The following is an 18,947-nucleotide window of genomic DNA, read 5'->3' as shown; positions in this document are numbered from 1 at the left end:
AGTATATTGGGAGAAAATCGCAGTTATATTCCACCCAAAGTTTCAGTAATACTTATGAACGTAACTTATGATGACTTTTATCGACTTTTGTTCCACCACTTGCTTGACTACAAAACATAACACATGACTATCATACGACTAACATAACTCATAACATAACCTCCTTATCATGTTAAACACCCTGGTATCACCCCAAAAGTACATGCTATAACATTCCCAACTTGTCGACTTTCGACAAAACATTATTTTCTTCAATTCCTTTAGCTTCTGAACCTTCCAACCCTCTTTGTACTTGTTGTTCATGATCTTCAATATTTGTAAACTCTGAGGTAATATGATTAACTTACTTTATATACTTTCAAAGAGGATCTCATTTTCAAACTTACATCAATTGACTTACGACGTACTTTCACGTACAAAAACATGGGGTGTAACACTTCAAAAAGGTAAGTATCTTGCCTAAACTTGAGTGAGGGAATTACCCCTTAGGAATTGAGTCTTATGTGAAAATTGTGTAATTGAAAACCATGTACGCGAGGTGACGAGTACGTTCTTGGTTTATATGTGCAAATTATATCGGTTGAAATTCGTAGATGCCCTTATGTATTAAATTGGAAAATTGTTGGAACTTAGTAAATCTTTGATTTGTCATGCCTCATTCCTTGTTTGTCGAGTTTGTATTTTATATGAAAATTTGGTGTGATTGCCACTGGGATTTTTATATGAATTCCGTGTGTTTGCTTATTTGATTTTTCTTGGAAATAATCACATTATGGATTTTTCATCTGCAAATAGTGAATTAAATATGTTTAAATTGAGGCGTTTATATATTTATCTAAAATTTAAATTAAAGAAGGCGTTGTCCTATGCTGAGTTATTTTCCCATCCTTGTTGTTGTTTTGAGATTTTATATGCATTGTGTTGAGCCATGGACTATCTGTTCTGAAATTAATTATCTTTGTTGTACCTTTGGAAAGGTTGTGGCCTACGAGCAATTTGTAAATACGAGTTGATGATGTTGTGCTGTTGTGATAATATTCTGTGTGATTTGGGTTACTGTTATGCGGCGTATAAGTATGGCATTCCATTATTGACATTATGCGGCATAAGGGTGGCATTTCACCGTTGTTATATGTATTGGGATATTGTCTGGGCGGAGTGATAAGGGAGGCTATTAAGCGGAGCGATAAGGGAGGCTATTATAAGAGCGATAAGGGTGGCTATATGAGCGATAAGGGTGACTATTGATATTGTCAGGGCGGAGGGATAAGGGAGGCTATTATAGGAGTGATAAGGGTGGCTATATGAGAGATAAGTGTGGCTATTATCAGGGATAATATGTGATGATGTGGGGTTATTGTGTTGGTATTTTTTTTTTATGTAATGATGTGGGGTTATTGCATTGGTAAGTTTCATGTGATGTTGTGATTTTCCTTATGTTTATTTTTATATCTTGTGCAATTTATCTTGTTATTTCGGTAAACTTGATAATAGTCTGATCTATGTTGAAATTGTGAGCCTGTGGCTACTGTCGGGCGTATTATGTTATTAGCACGTGAACTGTCCGTGCAGATGTGATATAAAATGTGGGCACGAGGTGCCAGGGAAATATAATGATTATGTTATTGGCACGTGAACTGTCCGTGCAGATGTAATATGAAATGCGGGCACGAGGCGCCGAGGAAAATATGATGATTTTTATTATTGACACGTGAGTTGTCCGTGCGGTTTTGATAGAAATATGGGCACAGGATGCCATGGAAATATGAAAGTGGGTTGAGACCCGTGTTTTATGATTATGAAATGAGGTGTCACAGAGTGACTTTTATTTGAAAGAAGTATATTCGAAAGATATTTATTTGAAAGAATTTTATATTCGAAAGATATTTATTTGAAAGAAATATATTCGGAAGGTATTATTCAAAAGAATTATATGTGAAAGATTTATATTTGAAGGACTTGTTTAATTGGTTGTACTTGTATTCCTTATTCATTTGAGTAATAATCATGGTGTTCTTGTTGCCTTGATGTTTATATCACTGGTTGATTTTTGTTGCTATCATTGCTAGTTGTTTTTCAGTACTATTGTATATTGTTATATTGCACAGGTTATTTGACTAGTGAGTGTCTTGACTGTAACTCATCACTACTCCACTGAGGTTAGTCTTGATACTTACTAGGTACCGACTGTGGTGTACTCATACTACACTTCTGCATGTTTTTGTGCAGAGCCAGATATTGGAGATATCAGACTAGGGAAGAGTTAGTGTGTTGATCGCAAGGATTCAAGGTAGAGCTGCTTGGTCGTCGCAGCCCCTTGGAGTCTTTCTATTTTATTGTACTGTCAACTCTTATTCAAACAATATTATATATTCGATCCTTGAGATCATTACATATATTCAGTTAGAGTTCGTGACTCAGTATTACCAGCCTTAGGAGGTTGTTATAATTATTTCTGTTGTGGGTTTCGATTATCTATTTTAAAAATAAATGGCTGGAAATGAAATTGAAATCGGCTTACCTAGTCTTAGAGACTAAGTACCATCACGACGCCTGATGTGGGATTTTGGGCCGTGACACCAACGTTCGCCAATTGACGCTAAAATGACCTACGTTCCTCCAATTCAATATCCGAACACGCTCCTAAGACCAAAATCACCCTACGGAGCTATTGGAACTGTCGAAACTCCATTATGGAGTCGTCTTCACACAATTAGAACTACGTTCAATTCCTACGATTTAAACTTCCATTTTAGGAATTATGTGTCCTATTTCACTCCGAAACCAAAAACCAAACCTCCCAGCGAGTCACGTAGCCACAAAATAAAATAGAGCAAGCAATAAATAGGGATTTTGGGCTAATACTATAAAAAGACCGGTCGGGTCATTACAGGCCCGACCTATACATTTTGATCCAGTCCAAAGGGATCCCAACTTAATATATAAATATCATGGAACTCACGGCCACAAAACAGAGGATTGTCGATAATTGAGAGAGGAAGTAGCCTGGTTATTCAACAACGGACATCTCTGAGAGTTCCTGAGCGATCGAGCCAAAAACCATTTCAGGAATAAAGATTCTAGTAAGCAGATCGAGCAAGAGGATCCTCAGCACGTCATTAATATGATCATTGGTGGGGTCGATGTCCCCAGGGGCCGATGTTAAAGTGCACCAAAGTATCCATCACGAGGAAAAAACGGACTCGAGATTACGTACCAGAAGAAACCTTGTCTTTCAGCAACGAGGATGCTGAAGGCATCATGGAGCCCCATAATGATGCACTGGTAATATCTGTACTCATGAATAAATCTCGAGTTAAGCGTGTGTTAATTGATCCAGGTAGCTCGGCCAATATCATTAGATCGAGGGTCGTGGAATAACTAGGTCTACAAGACCAAATTGTGCATGCCATCAGAGTTCTGAACAGATTCAGCATGGCATGTGAGACTACTAAAGGGGAAATAACATTACCGGTGAACACCGCCGGAACCATACAGGAAAAGTTTTACGTGATCGAAGGAGACATGAGGTACAATGCTTTCCTCGAGAGACCGTGGATTCATAACATGAGGGCAGTACCCTCGACGCTGTACCAGGTGCTGAAATTCCCTACACTAAGGGGGATAAAACATTTAATGGGAAACAACCGGCTGCAAAGAAGATGTTCGCGGTCGATGAGGTGATCAGGGGTATCCGCACTTTCGACATCGAAGGGTCTAAATCCGATGGCCAAAGAGGAAACCAAATAGCATTTACCGACACCAGCCTTGATCGAACTGGAAAAGCAAGGGATGAGTGAGGACAACAACTACAGAGTTCCCAAGTCTTTCATAGTCCTTGACGATTCCGACGCCACCAAATCAACGGTCGAAGAACTGGAACAAGTCATATTGATTGAGCGCATGCACGATCGTAAGGTATACCTGGGCACGGGGTTAAGTCCCGAGCTTACGGAAAAACTCATTCAATTCCTTATAGCTAACATAGGTTGTTTCACTTGGTCCCACCTCGATATGACAGGAATTCCGCCGGAGATAACTACTCACAAGCTGAACCTAGATCCGAATTTCCATACGGTCAAGCAGAAAATGAGGCCTTAGTCCGAAGTCAAGCATGCATTCATCAAGGATTAGGTATCTAAACTCCTTAAAATTGGGTCCATCCGGGAGGTTAAGTACCCGAATTGGTTAGCAAACGTAGTAGTAGTCCCTAAAAAGGGAAATAAATTAAGAATGTGTGTAGACTATAAAGACTTAAACAAGGCATGCCCTAAGGACTCTTTCCCTCTGTCACACCTCCTTTTCCCGAGGGGGATAGGGGAGTTTTTCCAATTAAAGTGACATAAATCGAAATGAGATTATTTATTTATTCAGAGTCGCCACTTGGAATAATTTATGGTGTCCCAAGTCACCGTTTATTTTAAAATCCCAAATCGAGGAAATTGACTCTTATTTATGGTCTGCGAACACAGAAGATCGAGTAAGGAATTCTGTTAACCCAAGAGAAGGGGTGAGGCACTCCCGAGTTCCGTGGTTTTAGCACGGTCGCTCAACTATTAATGATTGGCCTAATTATCTGATTAATTGCATATTTAGAACCTATTGTGCATTTTTTAACTTTTAACCGCTTTTAGTATTTATGGAATTATTTCTTGAACAAGTCACGATGTCGTACACTTGTCATTTTGGTATACGTTGCGAACTGCGCCACATGAAATGCACCCGCGATTTACGATATGTTTATTTTATTATTATTTGAAGTTGTGGTCGGGTCACATGAAATGCACACCCGAATTGGAATTTACGTATCGTGACCACACCACGATAATTTATTTAAACAACACGCCTAAAGCAGGCTACGATGTTCAAGTTAATTATTTTTCTAAGTTACAAATTATCGTGAGACTTAAGAGTTATACATTCTTCTGACTTAACACCACTCATGAACTATATATTATGTGCTATTGTTTAACATGCAATTTTGTTAAACAAAAATAAAAATGTAATAAGAAAAGGGTAGGCTACTTCAAGAACTAACGTAATTCAAGAAACAAAAAAAAAATTATCTTTTGTTACAATTGTGGAGATTCTCTTCATACCCAAAAGAAAGTAGCCAAAAGATGACTGAAATTGCATAATTTACTTATCAACAGTAAAAGAAAATACTTCTCTTTCCCATTTTTTAAAACAGAACTATCCTTGTGAATCGCAACTGAAATTGAAGTTAACCAGTTTCAAGAAATAATGAATCTAATTTCAGTATTATAATGCAAGACTGTGCATTTACCACAAGTCACAATTTGTATTACCACTCTTCACCGAATTCCAAGAAGGTAAGCACATTGACAGTAGTTATTAAAAAATGAACAAGAATGGAATCTAACCTTAGTCTGAGACAAAAAACTCGGCGGAAAACCTCGCCGAAGTTTGAACGGAGACCTCACTTAACATCGACTGTTTTGGGTATTTTTGGACTGTTTAGGGGTGGTTTGGTAGTTGTTTCCATGGTGGATGGCCAGCAGCTGATGAGCAGCGGCAAAAAAAGAGAGATGGAGAGTGATTGGGGGGTAGCGGCAGCTGACCTCTCTTCTCTCAGATCTCTCGTGTGTGTGTTTATGTGTAGATAATGAGACGATCAAAATCTGAAGAAGGGAGGGAAAACAACTGGAATTTTGGAGTTGGAGAAAGGTGATGGCTGCCGTTTTTTGTGTCTGAAGTGGGGGAATTAGCCTAGGGTTTTTGGGTGTTAATTTGGTTTTTATATGGTAGTGAGGAGTGAGTATTGGCCTTTGGATGAAAGTAGATCAATGGCTATGATTAAGGGAGGGGTTTGATGGGTGAGAAAAGGGTTTGGGCTAAAAGGGATTGGGAAGAATAGGCCTTTGTCTTGCTGGGCCACCAAAATACGAAAATGAGCTCCCAATTGGTCCAAATTTAATTCTTACTCATTGAACAAAAAAAAATAAAAAAATACTAATACTATCAAAATATACTAATTAATACAAAACATATTTTTTTGGTATTTTCAAATAATAATAAAAACAATATCTTTCTAAAAATACCTAACACCTAAATTAAATAGAGAAAAATGAAACTATTTTTGTATTTTTCAATTTTTGTGCTTTAAAAAAAATAGAATTAAAATTAATAATAAAGTGAAATCCTAATTAAATAAACTCAAATAAATATTCTAAAAAATACTAGGACTATTAAAGGTAATTCTAATGTGTTGGTCAAAAATTACGTGCTTACAGCTGGCCCTCTTTGCTTGGAAACACAAAGTGTTTTTGAGTAAAGAAACAAGTAAGCGACGTAATTGATTTCTGACCCGACACTTATTCAAAAAGATTATGACCGAGCCCTGGTATATGAGCTGCCTACATATCCTTGGCTATAAAGGAATCAGGCCACGTGTAGTTCAGAAGTGATGGAGTGTGTGGAGAGGATGAGAGAGTCGAGTGAGATACCGTTCCATCGAGGTTCCGGTCCGCGATCCTGTTATTACATCAAAATCAAAAATGAAAAAGACTAACTAAGCATGTCAGCTATGAGTTACAAGATTCCTATCTATAAGTCTTCTGAAGCTTGACCTTGAGTCTTGAATGGTTCTTCATGCAGACTTTTGATTTGAACCTTGATGCTTGCTAGCTGCAGGTGCAGATTCATCTCTTCAGCTTCTTCGGATCAAGACGGGGCATGAAAAGCTTGCGACTTCAGTCATGTCTTGAGTAGCCCATATCTTTTCATCTGCTTCTACATTTTGAATTCACTTCTTTTTTTTCTTTTATTCTGGATTGAGCCTTCTTCTTTTGGTCATCTCGGACTGTCGACTTGCATTCTTGAGGCGAGCTTCTGTACTTATAACTTAAATTGAATTCTGAAATGACTTTCCTCGTTCTTCAGGTGTGCGCCTGCTGACTTAAAAACTTGAAATGAATTCCCTCGTTTTCCAGGTGGGTGCCTGATACTACAACAAAATAGACAAAATAAAAGAAACTTTTCTGCCCCAGCTTGCACTAGGAAGATTTGTAAGTTGTTAGCACAACTATAAATCACCTATGCTATTGATGAATGATGCAATGATGAGAGTAAAATTGAAGACTCGACTAGGATATGCGTCTCCTAAAGAAATAAAAATCTGAAAAATCCAAACTAGGAAGTGTGTCTCCTAAATTTGAGATTGAGCTTGCGGAAAACTATAAACTAAGCTTGACTAAACTAAAAACTAACCCTATTCTCTAGGCGGGACCCCTGATTTCAAGAAAATTAAAGATTGATAACTTAAGAAAACTAAAAATTGACCTTTTTTTTAATCCAGACTTCCCTTTTTTTAAACTTATTATCCTAGGAGAAAATTCATCAGACTAGGTTTTTTTTTTTATGGTATCTTAGGAGAAAGATTCATCAGACTAAGATTTTGATCCTAAGAGAAAATTCATCAGATTAGGTCCTCTTTTTTTTTTTATGTTAGGAGAAAGATTCATCAGACTAAGATTTTGATCCTAGGAGAAAATTCGTCAGACTAGGTCTCTTTTTTTTTTTGGTATCTTAGGAGAAAGATTCATCAGACTAAGATTTCTATCATAAGAGAAAATTCATCAAACTAGGTTTTTTTCCTTGTTATCTTAGGAGAAAGATTCATCAGACTAAGATTTCTATCCTAGGAGAAAATTCATCAGACTAGGTTTTCTATCTTAGGAGAAAGATTTATCAGACTAAGATTTTGATCCTAGGAGAAAATTCATCAGACTAGGTCCTTTTTTATTATCTTAGGAGAAAGATTCACCAGGCTAAGATTTCTATCCTAGGAGAAAATTCATCAGACTAGGTTTTCTATCTTAGGAGAATAATTTATCAGTCTAAGATTTCTATCCAAGGAGAAAATTCATCAGACTAAGTTTTCTATCTTAGGAGAAAAATTCATCAGACTAAGATTTTTATTGGGAGAAAATCCATCAGACTAGGACTTTTTATCCTAGGAGGAAAAATGTGAAGAGCAATGGCAATATTTTATGCACACTAGCAAGACAAATAAAGGCAAATATTTGAGAAATTTCCCTTTGTCGGATCTTCTCTTCTCTTTTTTATTTTTTTTTTTTTTGAACCACTTTCCTTGCACTGCGTTGTTCCTGTTTCAAACAAAGGAAATTTTGTCAGTTTTAAAAGTGGGGGTCGGTTTGTGGCCTTGAGTCTTGGGCAGCTTGGCTTTTCCTCAATCAGCTTGAGTCGGTTTCAAGAGACTTTTTACTTTACATCATCCCTGATCGTTTCACACCCAGTACCATTTGTATTTATGGCTCAATCAGCCTTATCCCAACTGGAGATCTTTGCTTAGGTGACCTTTTCTATGTCTTGAATGTCTTTTTGCTTTTTGAGCAATTTGTCTGTTAGAGAGAATCACAACTGGTAAGTGTCTTTTGCATGATGTGCACACTTCATAGTTCTTGTTCAGTACTATAGAGAGCCAGAGCCCCTGATCAACCTCGAGGTTATCTTTGCTTGCTTTAGCCAAGTAGGCTGACAAGGGTATTTTTTTTTTGGGGGGGGGGGGGTATTTTAGGGGGAAGCCTTTGCATGAATCCTCAAGGCATGTTGACTGTAACACCTGACTGTGCTGGCCAAATTTACTTTGTGCAATTGAAAAGATGGTAGCAGATTTTAAAATCTTTTCTTGCTTGTTTTGACAAGGACTGACTCAGAGTGAAGGGACGCAATGGTGCGAAGAAACGGTATTAACAAGAAATACCCCTGTCGAGAAGGACATAAGGAAGAGTTTTTTTTTAATAGCTAACCTTAATAAATCATGACATGCATTTTAGACTTAATGGCCGATCCATCAAACTAATCCAATCTTTCCTTTTACTATTCTTATAAACTTTGAAGTCGGGCTTGTTCGTGCCAATCCTTTGCATCAGCTTCACGACTCACTTTCGACTAGTGGTGCCCCGAGGGATTTTCACCAACAAGCCTCTCTCATTTATTTATCTCTGCTTATTGTCGCCTTACAGTGCCCGTGAGGGTTTTCACTAGTAAGACTCTCTCATTTTTCTTTTTCTTTTGCTTTCTTATGTGAGCAACTTGACAGTGTTCTATGTCGCGTGACAACTTTTGCTCATTTCATGCTTCTCTTGGAATTCTTGAAGGCATATCAGGAGGTCTTTATTTGGAAGGTTTTTGGATAGGGTTAAAAAGAAGGGTTGACATGAAGGCTCAAAGTAGATTCGAGATGAGGGGTTGTAGACTTAGAACTCTTGGAATCGACTCTTTCAAAAGTGGAATAAAATCTTTGTCCCAGTTTCTGATACTGGATTTTTGGATTTTTTTCTTTTCTTTTTTTTGAATTCTTATTTGGTCGGACCGAACCATGTAAGGCTGTCTACGTATCCTTTTTTTAAGGAATCAGGTCTAACGTAGTTCACATCTCTGAACTAACTAATGTTTTCATCTTTCTTTCTTTTTCTTTTTCGTTCTTTTGTTCTCATTTTTTCCTTCTATCTTTTTTTTTGTTTTCAAAACAAACTGCCCTAGCTTCTATTTTCTAGGGGCATCGACCTTCGAATGTTCTTTTTTCTTTTTCTTTTTCACTTGAACTTTCTAAGAGTTTTCCCAGTTTGTACTTTGGGAGCATGAACTTTTTTTTTTTTTTTTTAACTTTTGACTCTAAACTTGATTCCAAAAGAGGGTGATCAAAGAAAATAACACAGGCTCAAAAGGTGTAACAAAGGGTATAAAGTGTTTGGGTAGCAGAACAAGGGCCTCCTAGCCTCTAGAGTGCCAATCATGGTTTTCTTTCGCGACACAACATTAATGAACATGTCTGTCTTCTTGGTGTGTCGTGGTCGGAAGACACTTTTCACCCATTAATGTCAAACTTTCCAATAAACTTCAATTGATTCTTCCTCAAACCCGACCTTCACAATGATTTGAAGGTAAAGATCATTAACCTCCACATGTCATTTTATTCGAGCTTAATTCCAAAGTGCTTCAACTCTTTATTCATCCTCAAAAGTTCCTTTTTCTTATTTATCCAATTCAAGCTTAAATCAGTTTTCTAAGATCTGGCCAAAAATTCCGCATGCATGTCATATCATTAAAACTAGCGGGAAAAGAACTAAGCATGGAATGACACAAAGGACAAACTGTATTTCATTGAGTAAACAACAAGACAAACAATCTAAAATCTGAGTTACAACCCTAAAATAACCTGGCTAATGAAAATAGCAACAAAACGAACAGACAAGACTCACACAAACAAAATAGAGGGATAGAAGGGTTTGACTCAAGAAAACAAATAAAATCTGGATCACACCCTGGAATAACCCAGATAATAGAAAAAATATCAAAACAAGCTACCAAGATTCCTTCCTAGTGAGGAGGGAATGACTTTTCAATTGCTAAGCTTGACATTTAGCCACAAACTTGCTCATCAGAATCACCATGGCCTTCTCCAATTTCAGTCGGCAAGTTCCCGAGAGGATTCTCATACTCCATGTCACCACACATCATCCCCACAAAGTGTGCATCATCATGTGTATGTAAAGGATTCTGCGTGATATTCTGGGTGTCATTATCTTGGATCACAATCAGTTTTTCCGGGACAATCCTTTCTATTTCTCTTTTCAAATCCCGACAACTTTCAACATTGTGCCCCTGGGCATTGGAATGGTATTCACACCTTTTAGAAGGGTCAAAGCTTCTTGCACGTGGGTCCACATGATTTGGAGGAATAGGTGCAATCATGTCATAATGCTTTAATTTCTTAAACACACTTGCATAGGACTCTCCTATTGGTGTAAAATTATCTTTCAACCTTTGTTCCCCTCTATACTCCTGGCTTGGATGTGGGTTATAGGGCACTTGAAAATTTTGTGAAGGTTGGTGGAGATTTTGCGGTGCTGGTGCTTGCCTTCTGGGGTGTCTTGGTGGCTGGACAACATACTGAAGTAGAGAAATAGAGTATTGTGGGTTCTGAGGTGGATAGTAGTGCTCAGGGGAATCATCGGAAACCTGATGAGGCTGCTCATACCTTCGAGATGTTCTCCTAGGACCTCTTCTCGACCTTATTGTCATCATGGTTTCTTCATCCTTCTCATTCGTGTCACTAAAATTATCATATTCAATCTGGACAGCCTGAGTTGCAACTTTGAGAACTGCTTGACTTATAATTTTGCCTGTCTTAAGGCCATTCTCAACCATTTCCCCAATTTTGATTGCTTCCGAGAAGGACTTGCCCACTGCGGACATCATGTTTTGAAAATAATCTGGCTCTTGAGCCTGAAGAAAGACAGTGATTAGCTCGTGGTCATCCATGGGTGGCTTAACTCTAGCCGCTTGCTCTCTCCATTTAATGGCATATTCCCTGAAGCTTTCAGTCGATTTCTTCTTCAGGTTAGAAAAGGAATTGCGGTCTGGGGCAATGTCGATGTTGTACTGGAATTGTCTGACAAAGGCCCGGGCCATGTCATCCCAGACATGCCAGTGAGAGGTGTCTTGATCAATAAACCATTCAGAGGCTACCCCTGTTAGGCTTTCCCCAAAATAAGCCATTAGTAATTCTTCATTTCTTCCAACACCTCTTAGCTGATTGCAATACCTTTTCAGGTGGGCTATGGGGTCTCCGTGTCCATCATACTTTTCAAATTTGGGAGTCTTGAAACCAAGTGGCAAACGAACACCGGGGAACATACATAAATTCTTGAAGGTAATATTCTTCTGACCTGACGACCCTTGCATGTTTTTCAACTTTTGTTCTAAGCTTTTCACTCTTTGGGTCATTTCTTCTTATGCCATCTTTCGGGTAGGCTTCTCAATCTTTGAAGGAAGATCAAATAGGTACGAGTAGTACTCAGGAGAATAGTATTGTTCTTGCTGGGTAGCAAATTGTGACTCATGAGTTTTATTTTGTACCACTGTCGGCTGTGGGATAGTGAAGACGGGCATATCAGTAGTGGTTGTTTGATTGGTTGTCAATGGCACACTTTGGGAGCGCGCAACAGAAGATCCAGCTATAGTCATATAGTTGGAATAAAGACTAAACCCATGTGGATAAGATTGATCATGCAATGAGACCGGAATGGTAGTAGTCGAAATGGATGTGAACTCTAGGAAACCATGAATAGAAAAAGGCGGTCCTTGGCCATTGGCCCATGCTTGACACATTTCAGTCATTTGCTGCTTCAGTACTCTATTTTCCTCAACCACAGTAGACTCTTGTTGAACCCTCTGACCCTGAGTCTCTTGAGCACTTGTAACAGCTTCGATGTCAGTTGTCAATGACATTTTTCCCTTGGATCTTGTGTTGCCAACTTACCACAAATCGACCACTTCAAACTTTCTTTACAATTCAAAACAAGAGACACGTTAGAATGGACTCAGTCGGTCCTTATTATTATCATCATTTTATTTATTTTTTTATTATTTTTTTTAACAATTTTTTTTTTATGGTCGATCGAACGTGATGTGGGTTGCCTACGTATCATGTGGGAATATGAATCAGATCATGCGTAGTTCGAAAAGATCAAAAATAAAGTAAATAAACTAACACTTTTTGGATTTTGATTTTTATTTTAATTTTCGAAAGAAAGGCTTATAAAGAAGAAAGAAAATATTTTTGGAATTTGATTTGTGTTTTTTTTTTCTAATTTTTTCCGAAAAGACTTCTATATAAGAAAGAAAAATATTTTTTGGCTTTTGATGTTTTGTTTTTTGTTTTTGGATTTTTGGGAGAAAGACTTTCTAAAAAAAATGTAGAAAATATTTTTTTTTTTGGATTTTGACTTCATTTGTTTTCTTTTTCTAATAAAAGACTCCTACAAATAAAATATTTTTTTGGTTTAAAAATTTTCTTTTTTTTATATATTTTTTTGGGATTTTCTATAAAAAAAAAGACTCCTAAAGAAGGAATTAAAGGAAAATATTTTTGAATTTTTTTAAAAAATGGGGGCCGGAACCGATTAGGTTTGCCTACGTATCTCACATCTGGTGAGAATCAGACCCGCGTAGTTCTGCCAGTTTTGATGGAACAGGGGAAACATGAATTTTGAAAACATTGGCTTATTTTTTATCTTTTCTTTTTTAAATTTTCGGCAGAGTTTCGAAATGTTTCAAATACCTACCTCACTCTTGTTTTTGTTTTTTTTTTTTGTGATTTTTTTTTCTTTTTTTTCGTGATTTTTCTTCCCTATTCTAGAAGCCAGTCAACATGCAAGTCGAAACAAATAAATGCACAAGTAGCAAGTAAAATGCATCAGGATGGTCCTTTAATTTTGGGTACACATATCCTAGACAGACCCAACCCCTGTGTTGAGTCCCCTAGGTCAAATGCACGTGATGCAAGCAAACGTACCTACTAGGGATCCGGCATGATGTTGTGTTATTCTAAGTTTAAATCCTGGGTATATTGTTCTAGACCTGGCTTACCCGAGCGGACAACTCGAGCCGGAAGGGGGGGGGAGGGGAGAGTACCGGGAATACAGAAGCTTCACTGGCTTTGCAACTTGTCCGAACCTCGTTCTAAAATTAGGATATGACTCTAACAGAAAAGAAGCCATGCGAAGCGCACGTTCCCCAGAAGATTTAGAAGACTCAGAGAAAAGGAGGGTTTCGTAGCAGTTTTATATACAGTTCACGGCAATATCAAAGCGGTAAAAAGCGGCATTTAGCACATTAGCCTCAAACACATAAAAATCAGATAATAAACAAAAACCAAGTATAACAGTTATTCTAAGCTCGAATTCTGAACCCTGAACCAGAAGTTCTGGATTCTTTTTTCGAGCAGAGTCGCCAGAGCTGTCACACCTCCTTTTTTCCGAGGGGGATAGGGGATAGGGGAGTTTTTCCAATTAAAGTGACATAAATCGAAATGAGATTATTTATTTATTTAGAGTCACCACTTGGAATAATTTATGGTATCCCAAGTCATCGGTTTATTTTAAAATCCCAAATCGAGGAAATTGACTCTTATTTATGGTCTGCGAACACAGAAGACCGAGTAAGGAATTCTGTTAACCCAGGAGAAGGGGTGAGGCACTCCCGAGTTTCGTGGTTTTAGCACGGTCACTCAACTATTAATGATTGGCCTAATTATCTGATTAATTGCATATTTAGAACCTATTGTGTGTTTTTTAACTTTTAACCGCTTTTAGTATTTATGGAATTATTTCTTGAACAAGTCACGATGTCGTACCCTTGTCATTTTGGTACACGTTGCGAACCACACCACATGAAATGCACCCGCGATTTACGACATGTTTATTTTATTATTATTCGAAGTTGTGGTCGGGTTACATGAAATGTACACCCAAATTGGGATTTACGTATCGTGACCACACCACGATAATTTATTTAAACAACACGCCTAAAACAGGCTACGATGTTCAAGTTAATTATTTTCCTAAGTTACAAATTATTGTGAGGCTTAAGAGTTATACATTCTTCTGACTTAACACCACTCATAAACTATATATTATGTGCTATTGTTTAACATGCAATTTTGTTAAACAAAAATAAAAATGTAATAAGAAAAGGGTAGGCTACTTCAAGCACTAACGTAATTCAAGAAACAAAAAAATTTTTATCTTTTGTTACAATTGTGGAGATTCTCTTCATACCCAAAAGAAAGTAGCCAAAAGATGACTGAAATTGCATAATTTACTTATCAACAGTAAAAGAAAATATTTCTCTTTCCCATTTTTTAAAACAGAACCATCCTTGTGAATCGCAACTGAAATTGAAGTTAACCAGTTTCAAGAAATAATGAATCTAATTTCAGTATTACAATGCAAGACTGTGTATTTACCACAAGTCACAATTTGGATTACCACTCTTCACCGAATTCCAAGAAGGTAAGCACATTGACAGTAGTTATTAAAAAATGAACAAGAATGGAATCTAACCTTAGTCTGAGACAGAAAACTCGGCAGAAAAACCTCGCCGATGTTTGAACGGAGACCTCACTTAACATCGACTGTTTTGGGTGTTTTTGGACTGTTTAAGGGTGGTTTGGTAGTTGTTGCCATGGTGGCTGGCTAGCAGCTGATGAGCAGCGGCAAGAAAAGAGAGATGGAGAGTGATTGGGGGGTAGTGGCAGCTGACCTCTCTTCTCTCAGATCTCTCATGTGTGTGTTTATGTGTAGCTAATGAGACGATCAAAATCTGAAGAAGGGAGGGGAAACAGCTGGAATTTTGGAGTTGGAGAAAGGTGATGGCTGCCCTTTTTTGTGTCTGAAGTGGGGGAATTAGCCTAGGCGTTTTGGGTGTTAATTTGGTTTTTATATGGTAGTGGGGAGTGAGTATTGGCCTTTGGATGAAAGTATATCAATGGCTATGATTCAGGGAGGGGTTTGATGGGTGAGAAAAGGGTTTGGGCTGAAAGGGATTGGGAAGAATAGGCCTTTGTCTTGCTAGGCCACCAAAATACGAAAATGAGCTCCCAATTGGCCCAAATTCAATTCTTACTCATTGAATAAAAAATAAAAATAAAAATACTAATACTATCAAAATATACTAATTAATACAAAACATATTTTTTTGGTATTTTCAAATAATAATAAAAACAATATCTTTCTAAAAATACCTAAGACCTAAATTAAATAGAGAAAAATGAAACTATTTTTGTATTTTTCAATTTTTGTGCTTTAAAAAAAATAGAATAAAAATTAATAATAAAGTGAAATCCTAATGAAATAAACTCAAATAAATATTCTAAAAAAATACTAGGACTATTAAAGGTAATTCTAATGTGTGGGTCAAAAATTACGTGCTTACACCCTCTACCAAATATCGATTGCATGATCAATGCATCGACCGGTAACGAGATCCTCAGTTTTCTCGATGCCTATTCTGGGTACAACCAAATTCAGATGGACCTGGACGACCAGAAAAAAAAATGTCCTTCATCACTAAATACGGTACCTACTGCTATAACGTAATGCCGTTCGGACTAAAAAACGCCAATGCCACTAACCAATGTCTAGTAAATCGGATGTTCGAAGAGAAAATAGGAAAATCAATGGAGATTTACATTGACGATATGTTGGTTAAGTCCCTGCGAGAAGTGGACCATTTGAAACATCTGTAGGAAACCTTCAATATATTGAAGAAATACAACATGAAGCTGAACCCGGAGAAATGCGCATTCGGAATCAGGTCCGAGAAATTCCTCGGATTCATGGTTTCCAACCGGAGAATCGATATTAATACCGATAAAATCAAGGCCATCGAGGAGATCAACGTTGTGGATAGTGTCAAAGTCGTTTAAAGGTTAACCGGGCGCATAGCCGCTTTGGGTCGATTCATCTGAGGTCCTCCGACAAGTGCCACCGATTCTTCTTAGTGTTGAAGAAGAAGAAGAACTTCCCATGTACCCCGCAGTGCCAAAAAGCCTTGGAGGGACTCAAGCGGTACCTCTCGAGTCCACCTTTTCTTTATACTCCAAAGGCAGACGAACAAGTGTACCTGTACTTAGCAGTATCCGAGGTAGCGGTAAGTGGAGTCCTAGTCCGGGAAGAGGAAGGTATACAATTTCCCATATATTATGTTAGCAGAACTCTAGGCAAGGCCGAAACTAGGTATCCTCACCTAGAAATATTGGCTCTCGCATTGTTAAGCGCCTCTAGGAAGCTAAAACCATTTTTATTATGACAACCCATATGTGTTATGACTACTTACCCATTGAGAAACATAATGCATATACCCGAGCTCTCGGGACGATTGGTTAAATGGGCCGTGGAGATTTGTGGGTACAATATCGAATATCGACCCCGAACTGTCATCAAATCTCAAATTTTGGCGGACTTCATGGCCAACTTCACGTCTGCCCTCATTCCTGAGGTTAAGAAGGAGTTGTTGTTGAACTCGGGGACCTCTTCCGGAATTTGGACCCTCTTTACGGACGGCGCCTCAAACACAAAGGGGTCCGGGCTTGGCATCGTGTTGAAGCCACCAACGGGTAATGTAGTTAGGCAATCTATTAGAACTGTAAAATTGACCAACAAAGAGGCCGAGTCTGAGGCCATGATTGCAGGTCTTGAACTGGCTAAAAGCATGGAGGCCGAGGTTATCGAAGCTAAGTGCGATTCCCTCCTTGTAGTGAACAAAGTCAATGGGACGTTCGAAGTTAAAGAGGAACGGATTTGAAGATACTTGGATAAGCTATTGGTGACATTACATCGGTTCACGGAATGGACTTTACAACATGTGACTCGAGATCAAAACAGCGAGGCCGATGCTCTTGCTAACTTGGGATCGTTAGTCGACGATGATGAATTCAACTTAGGGATGGTCGTACAACTCATGAAGTCGGTAGTGGAGGAAGGCCATGCCGAGATAAACTCTACGAGCTTAACCTAGGACTGGAGAAAAAAATACATAGATTACCTAAAGACTGGAAAACTTCCATCGGATCCTAAAGAGTCGAGAGCTCTGCATACGAAGGCGGCCCAGTTCAGCTTGTCCAAAGACGGTACCATATTCAGAAGAACATTTGATAGCCCACTCGCCATATGTCTAGGATCGGAGGACACCGAGTATGATTTGAGGGAAGTCCATTCGGGCACATACGAGAATCATTCGGGCGCCTAGTCGTTGGTTCGGAAGATAATCAGAGTCGGCTACTACTGGATCGACATGGAAAAAGTCGCAAAGGAGTTCGTGCGAAAATGCGACGAATGTTAGAGGCATGCTCCGATGATCCATTAACCCGGGGAACTGCTGAATTCGATCTTGTCACCCTGGCCGTTCATGAAATGGGGAATGGACATCGTTGGTCCCCTACCCTTGGTGCCCGGTAAGTCTCAATTTATCTTATTTATGACTGATTATTTTTCTAAGTGGGTGGAAGCCTAGGAATTTGGAAAAGTCAGGAAGAAGAAAGTTATTGATTTCATATGGGACCACATAATATGTCGATTCAGAATGCCGGCCGCGATCGTGTGCGACAATGGGAAGCGGTTTATCGGCAGCAAAGTGAGAAAGTTTTTCGAGGACCATAAGATCAAAAGGATCCTATCAACGCCCTATCACCCTAATGGAAATGGTAAAGCAGATTCCACGAATAAAACCATACTCCAAAACCTCAAATAGAGGTTAACCGACGCCAAAGGGAAATGGAAGGAAATCTTGCCCGAATTCCTATGGGCATATCGTACGACCTCAAAGACTAGTACTGGGGCCACCCCGTTCTCGTTGGTCTACGGTGCCGAAGCTCTTATACCGGTCGAAGTAAGAGAACCGATTCCTAGGTTCTGACATGCGATCGAAGAATCAAATAACGAATCGTTGAGTACGAATCTGGAACTATTAGACGAAAGGCACGAGGCTTCCGTCGTCCGATTGGCTGCCCAAAAAAATCGGATCGAAAGATATTACAATCGGAAAGCCAACCTTCGACACTTCAATATCAGGGACTTGGTTTTAAGAAAGGTGACACTAAATACCAGGAACCCGAATGAAGGAAAGCTGGGACAAAATTGGAAAGGTCCATATCAAATTATAGAAATCACCGGCAAAGGATCATATAAACGCGAAACGGTGAACGGTGAGCGGCTACCGAACAACTAGAACACAACCCACTTAAAACGATACTACTGCTAAGGTACAATCTCATTCATTACCTTTCTTTAAATATATTGTGGATGGGACTAACACTTGCAGGTAACAACCAAGGAATGATGCAACTATTAGTCCTGAAAGCACGCGTTGCACTCTTTTTCCCTTGAACCAGTTTTGTCCCAAATGGGTTTTCCAGCAAGGTTTTTAATGAGGCAACAGTGGATCGTGCTAACTTAGAATTGAAGACCGACTATGAACCAGAATCAAGGTTCACTTCAACAGTATCCGAGCTCTCTATAAGATCTGCCCCGAATACTGGTGGCCATCACCCTCGGGCAATGATTTTAGCAAGGAAGGAAACTTCATGCTCAGACAAGTCTGGGCTTGCTGGATAAGAT

At 38.6% G+C, this 18,947-nt stretch overlaps 1 protein-coding gene across 1 annotated transcript; it reads right to left on the bottom strand.

Annotated features, from left to right (window-relative positions):
- Positions 1-10,303: 10,303 nt before the first annotated feature.
- LOC138894743 (uncharacterized) lies at positions 10,304-11,775 on the bottom strand. Its single transcript, XM_070179472.1, has 2 exons — positions 10,487-11,775; positions 10,304-10,310 (listed from the first exon to the last, which is right to left on the bottom strand). The coding sequence occupies exons 1-2, from the start codon at positions 11,773-11,775 to the stop codon at positions 10,304-10,306; spliced, it is 1,296 nt and encodes a 431-aa protein (XP_070035573.1).
- Positions 11,776-18,947: the final 7,172 nt, after the last annotated feature.

The sequence above is a fragment of the Nicotiana tomentosiformis genome, chromosome 6 (assembly GCF_000390325.3).
Source record: "Nicotiana tomentosiformis chromosome 6, ASM39032v3, whole genome shotgun sequence".
Classification (NCBI taxonomy): domain Eukaryota; kingdom Viridiplantae; phylum Streptophyta; class Magnoliopsida; order Solanales; family Solanaceae; genus Nicotiana; species Nicotiana tomentosiformis.
This window is presented reverse-complemented; position numbering and strand designations above follow the sequence as displayed.

Excerpts from the sequence above, each read along its gene's own strand:
- LOC138894743 (XM_070179472.1), bottom strand. The coding sequence starts at position 11,775 with ATGACCCAAAGAGTGAAAAGCTTAGAACAAAAGTTGAAAAACATGCAA.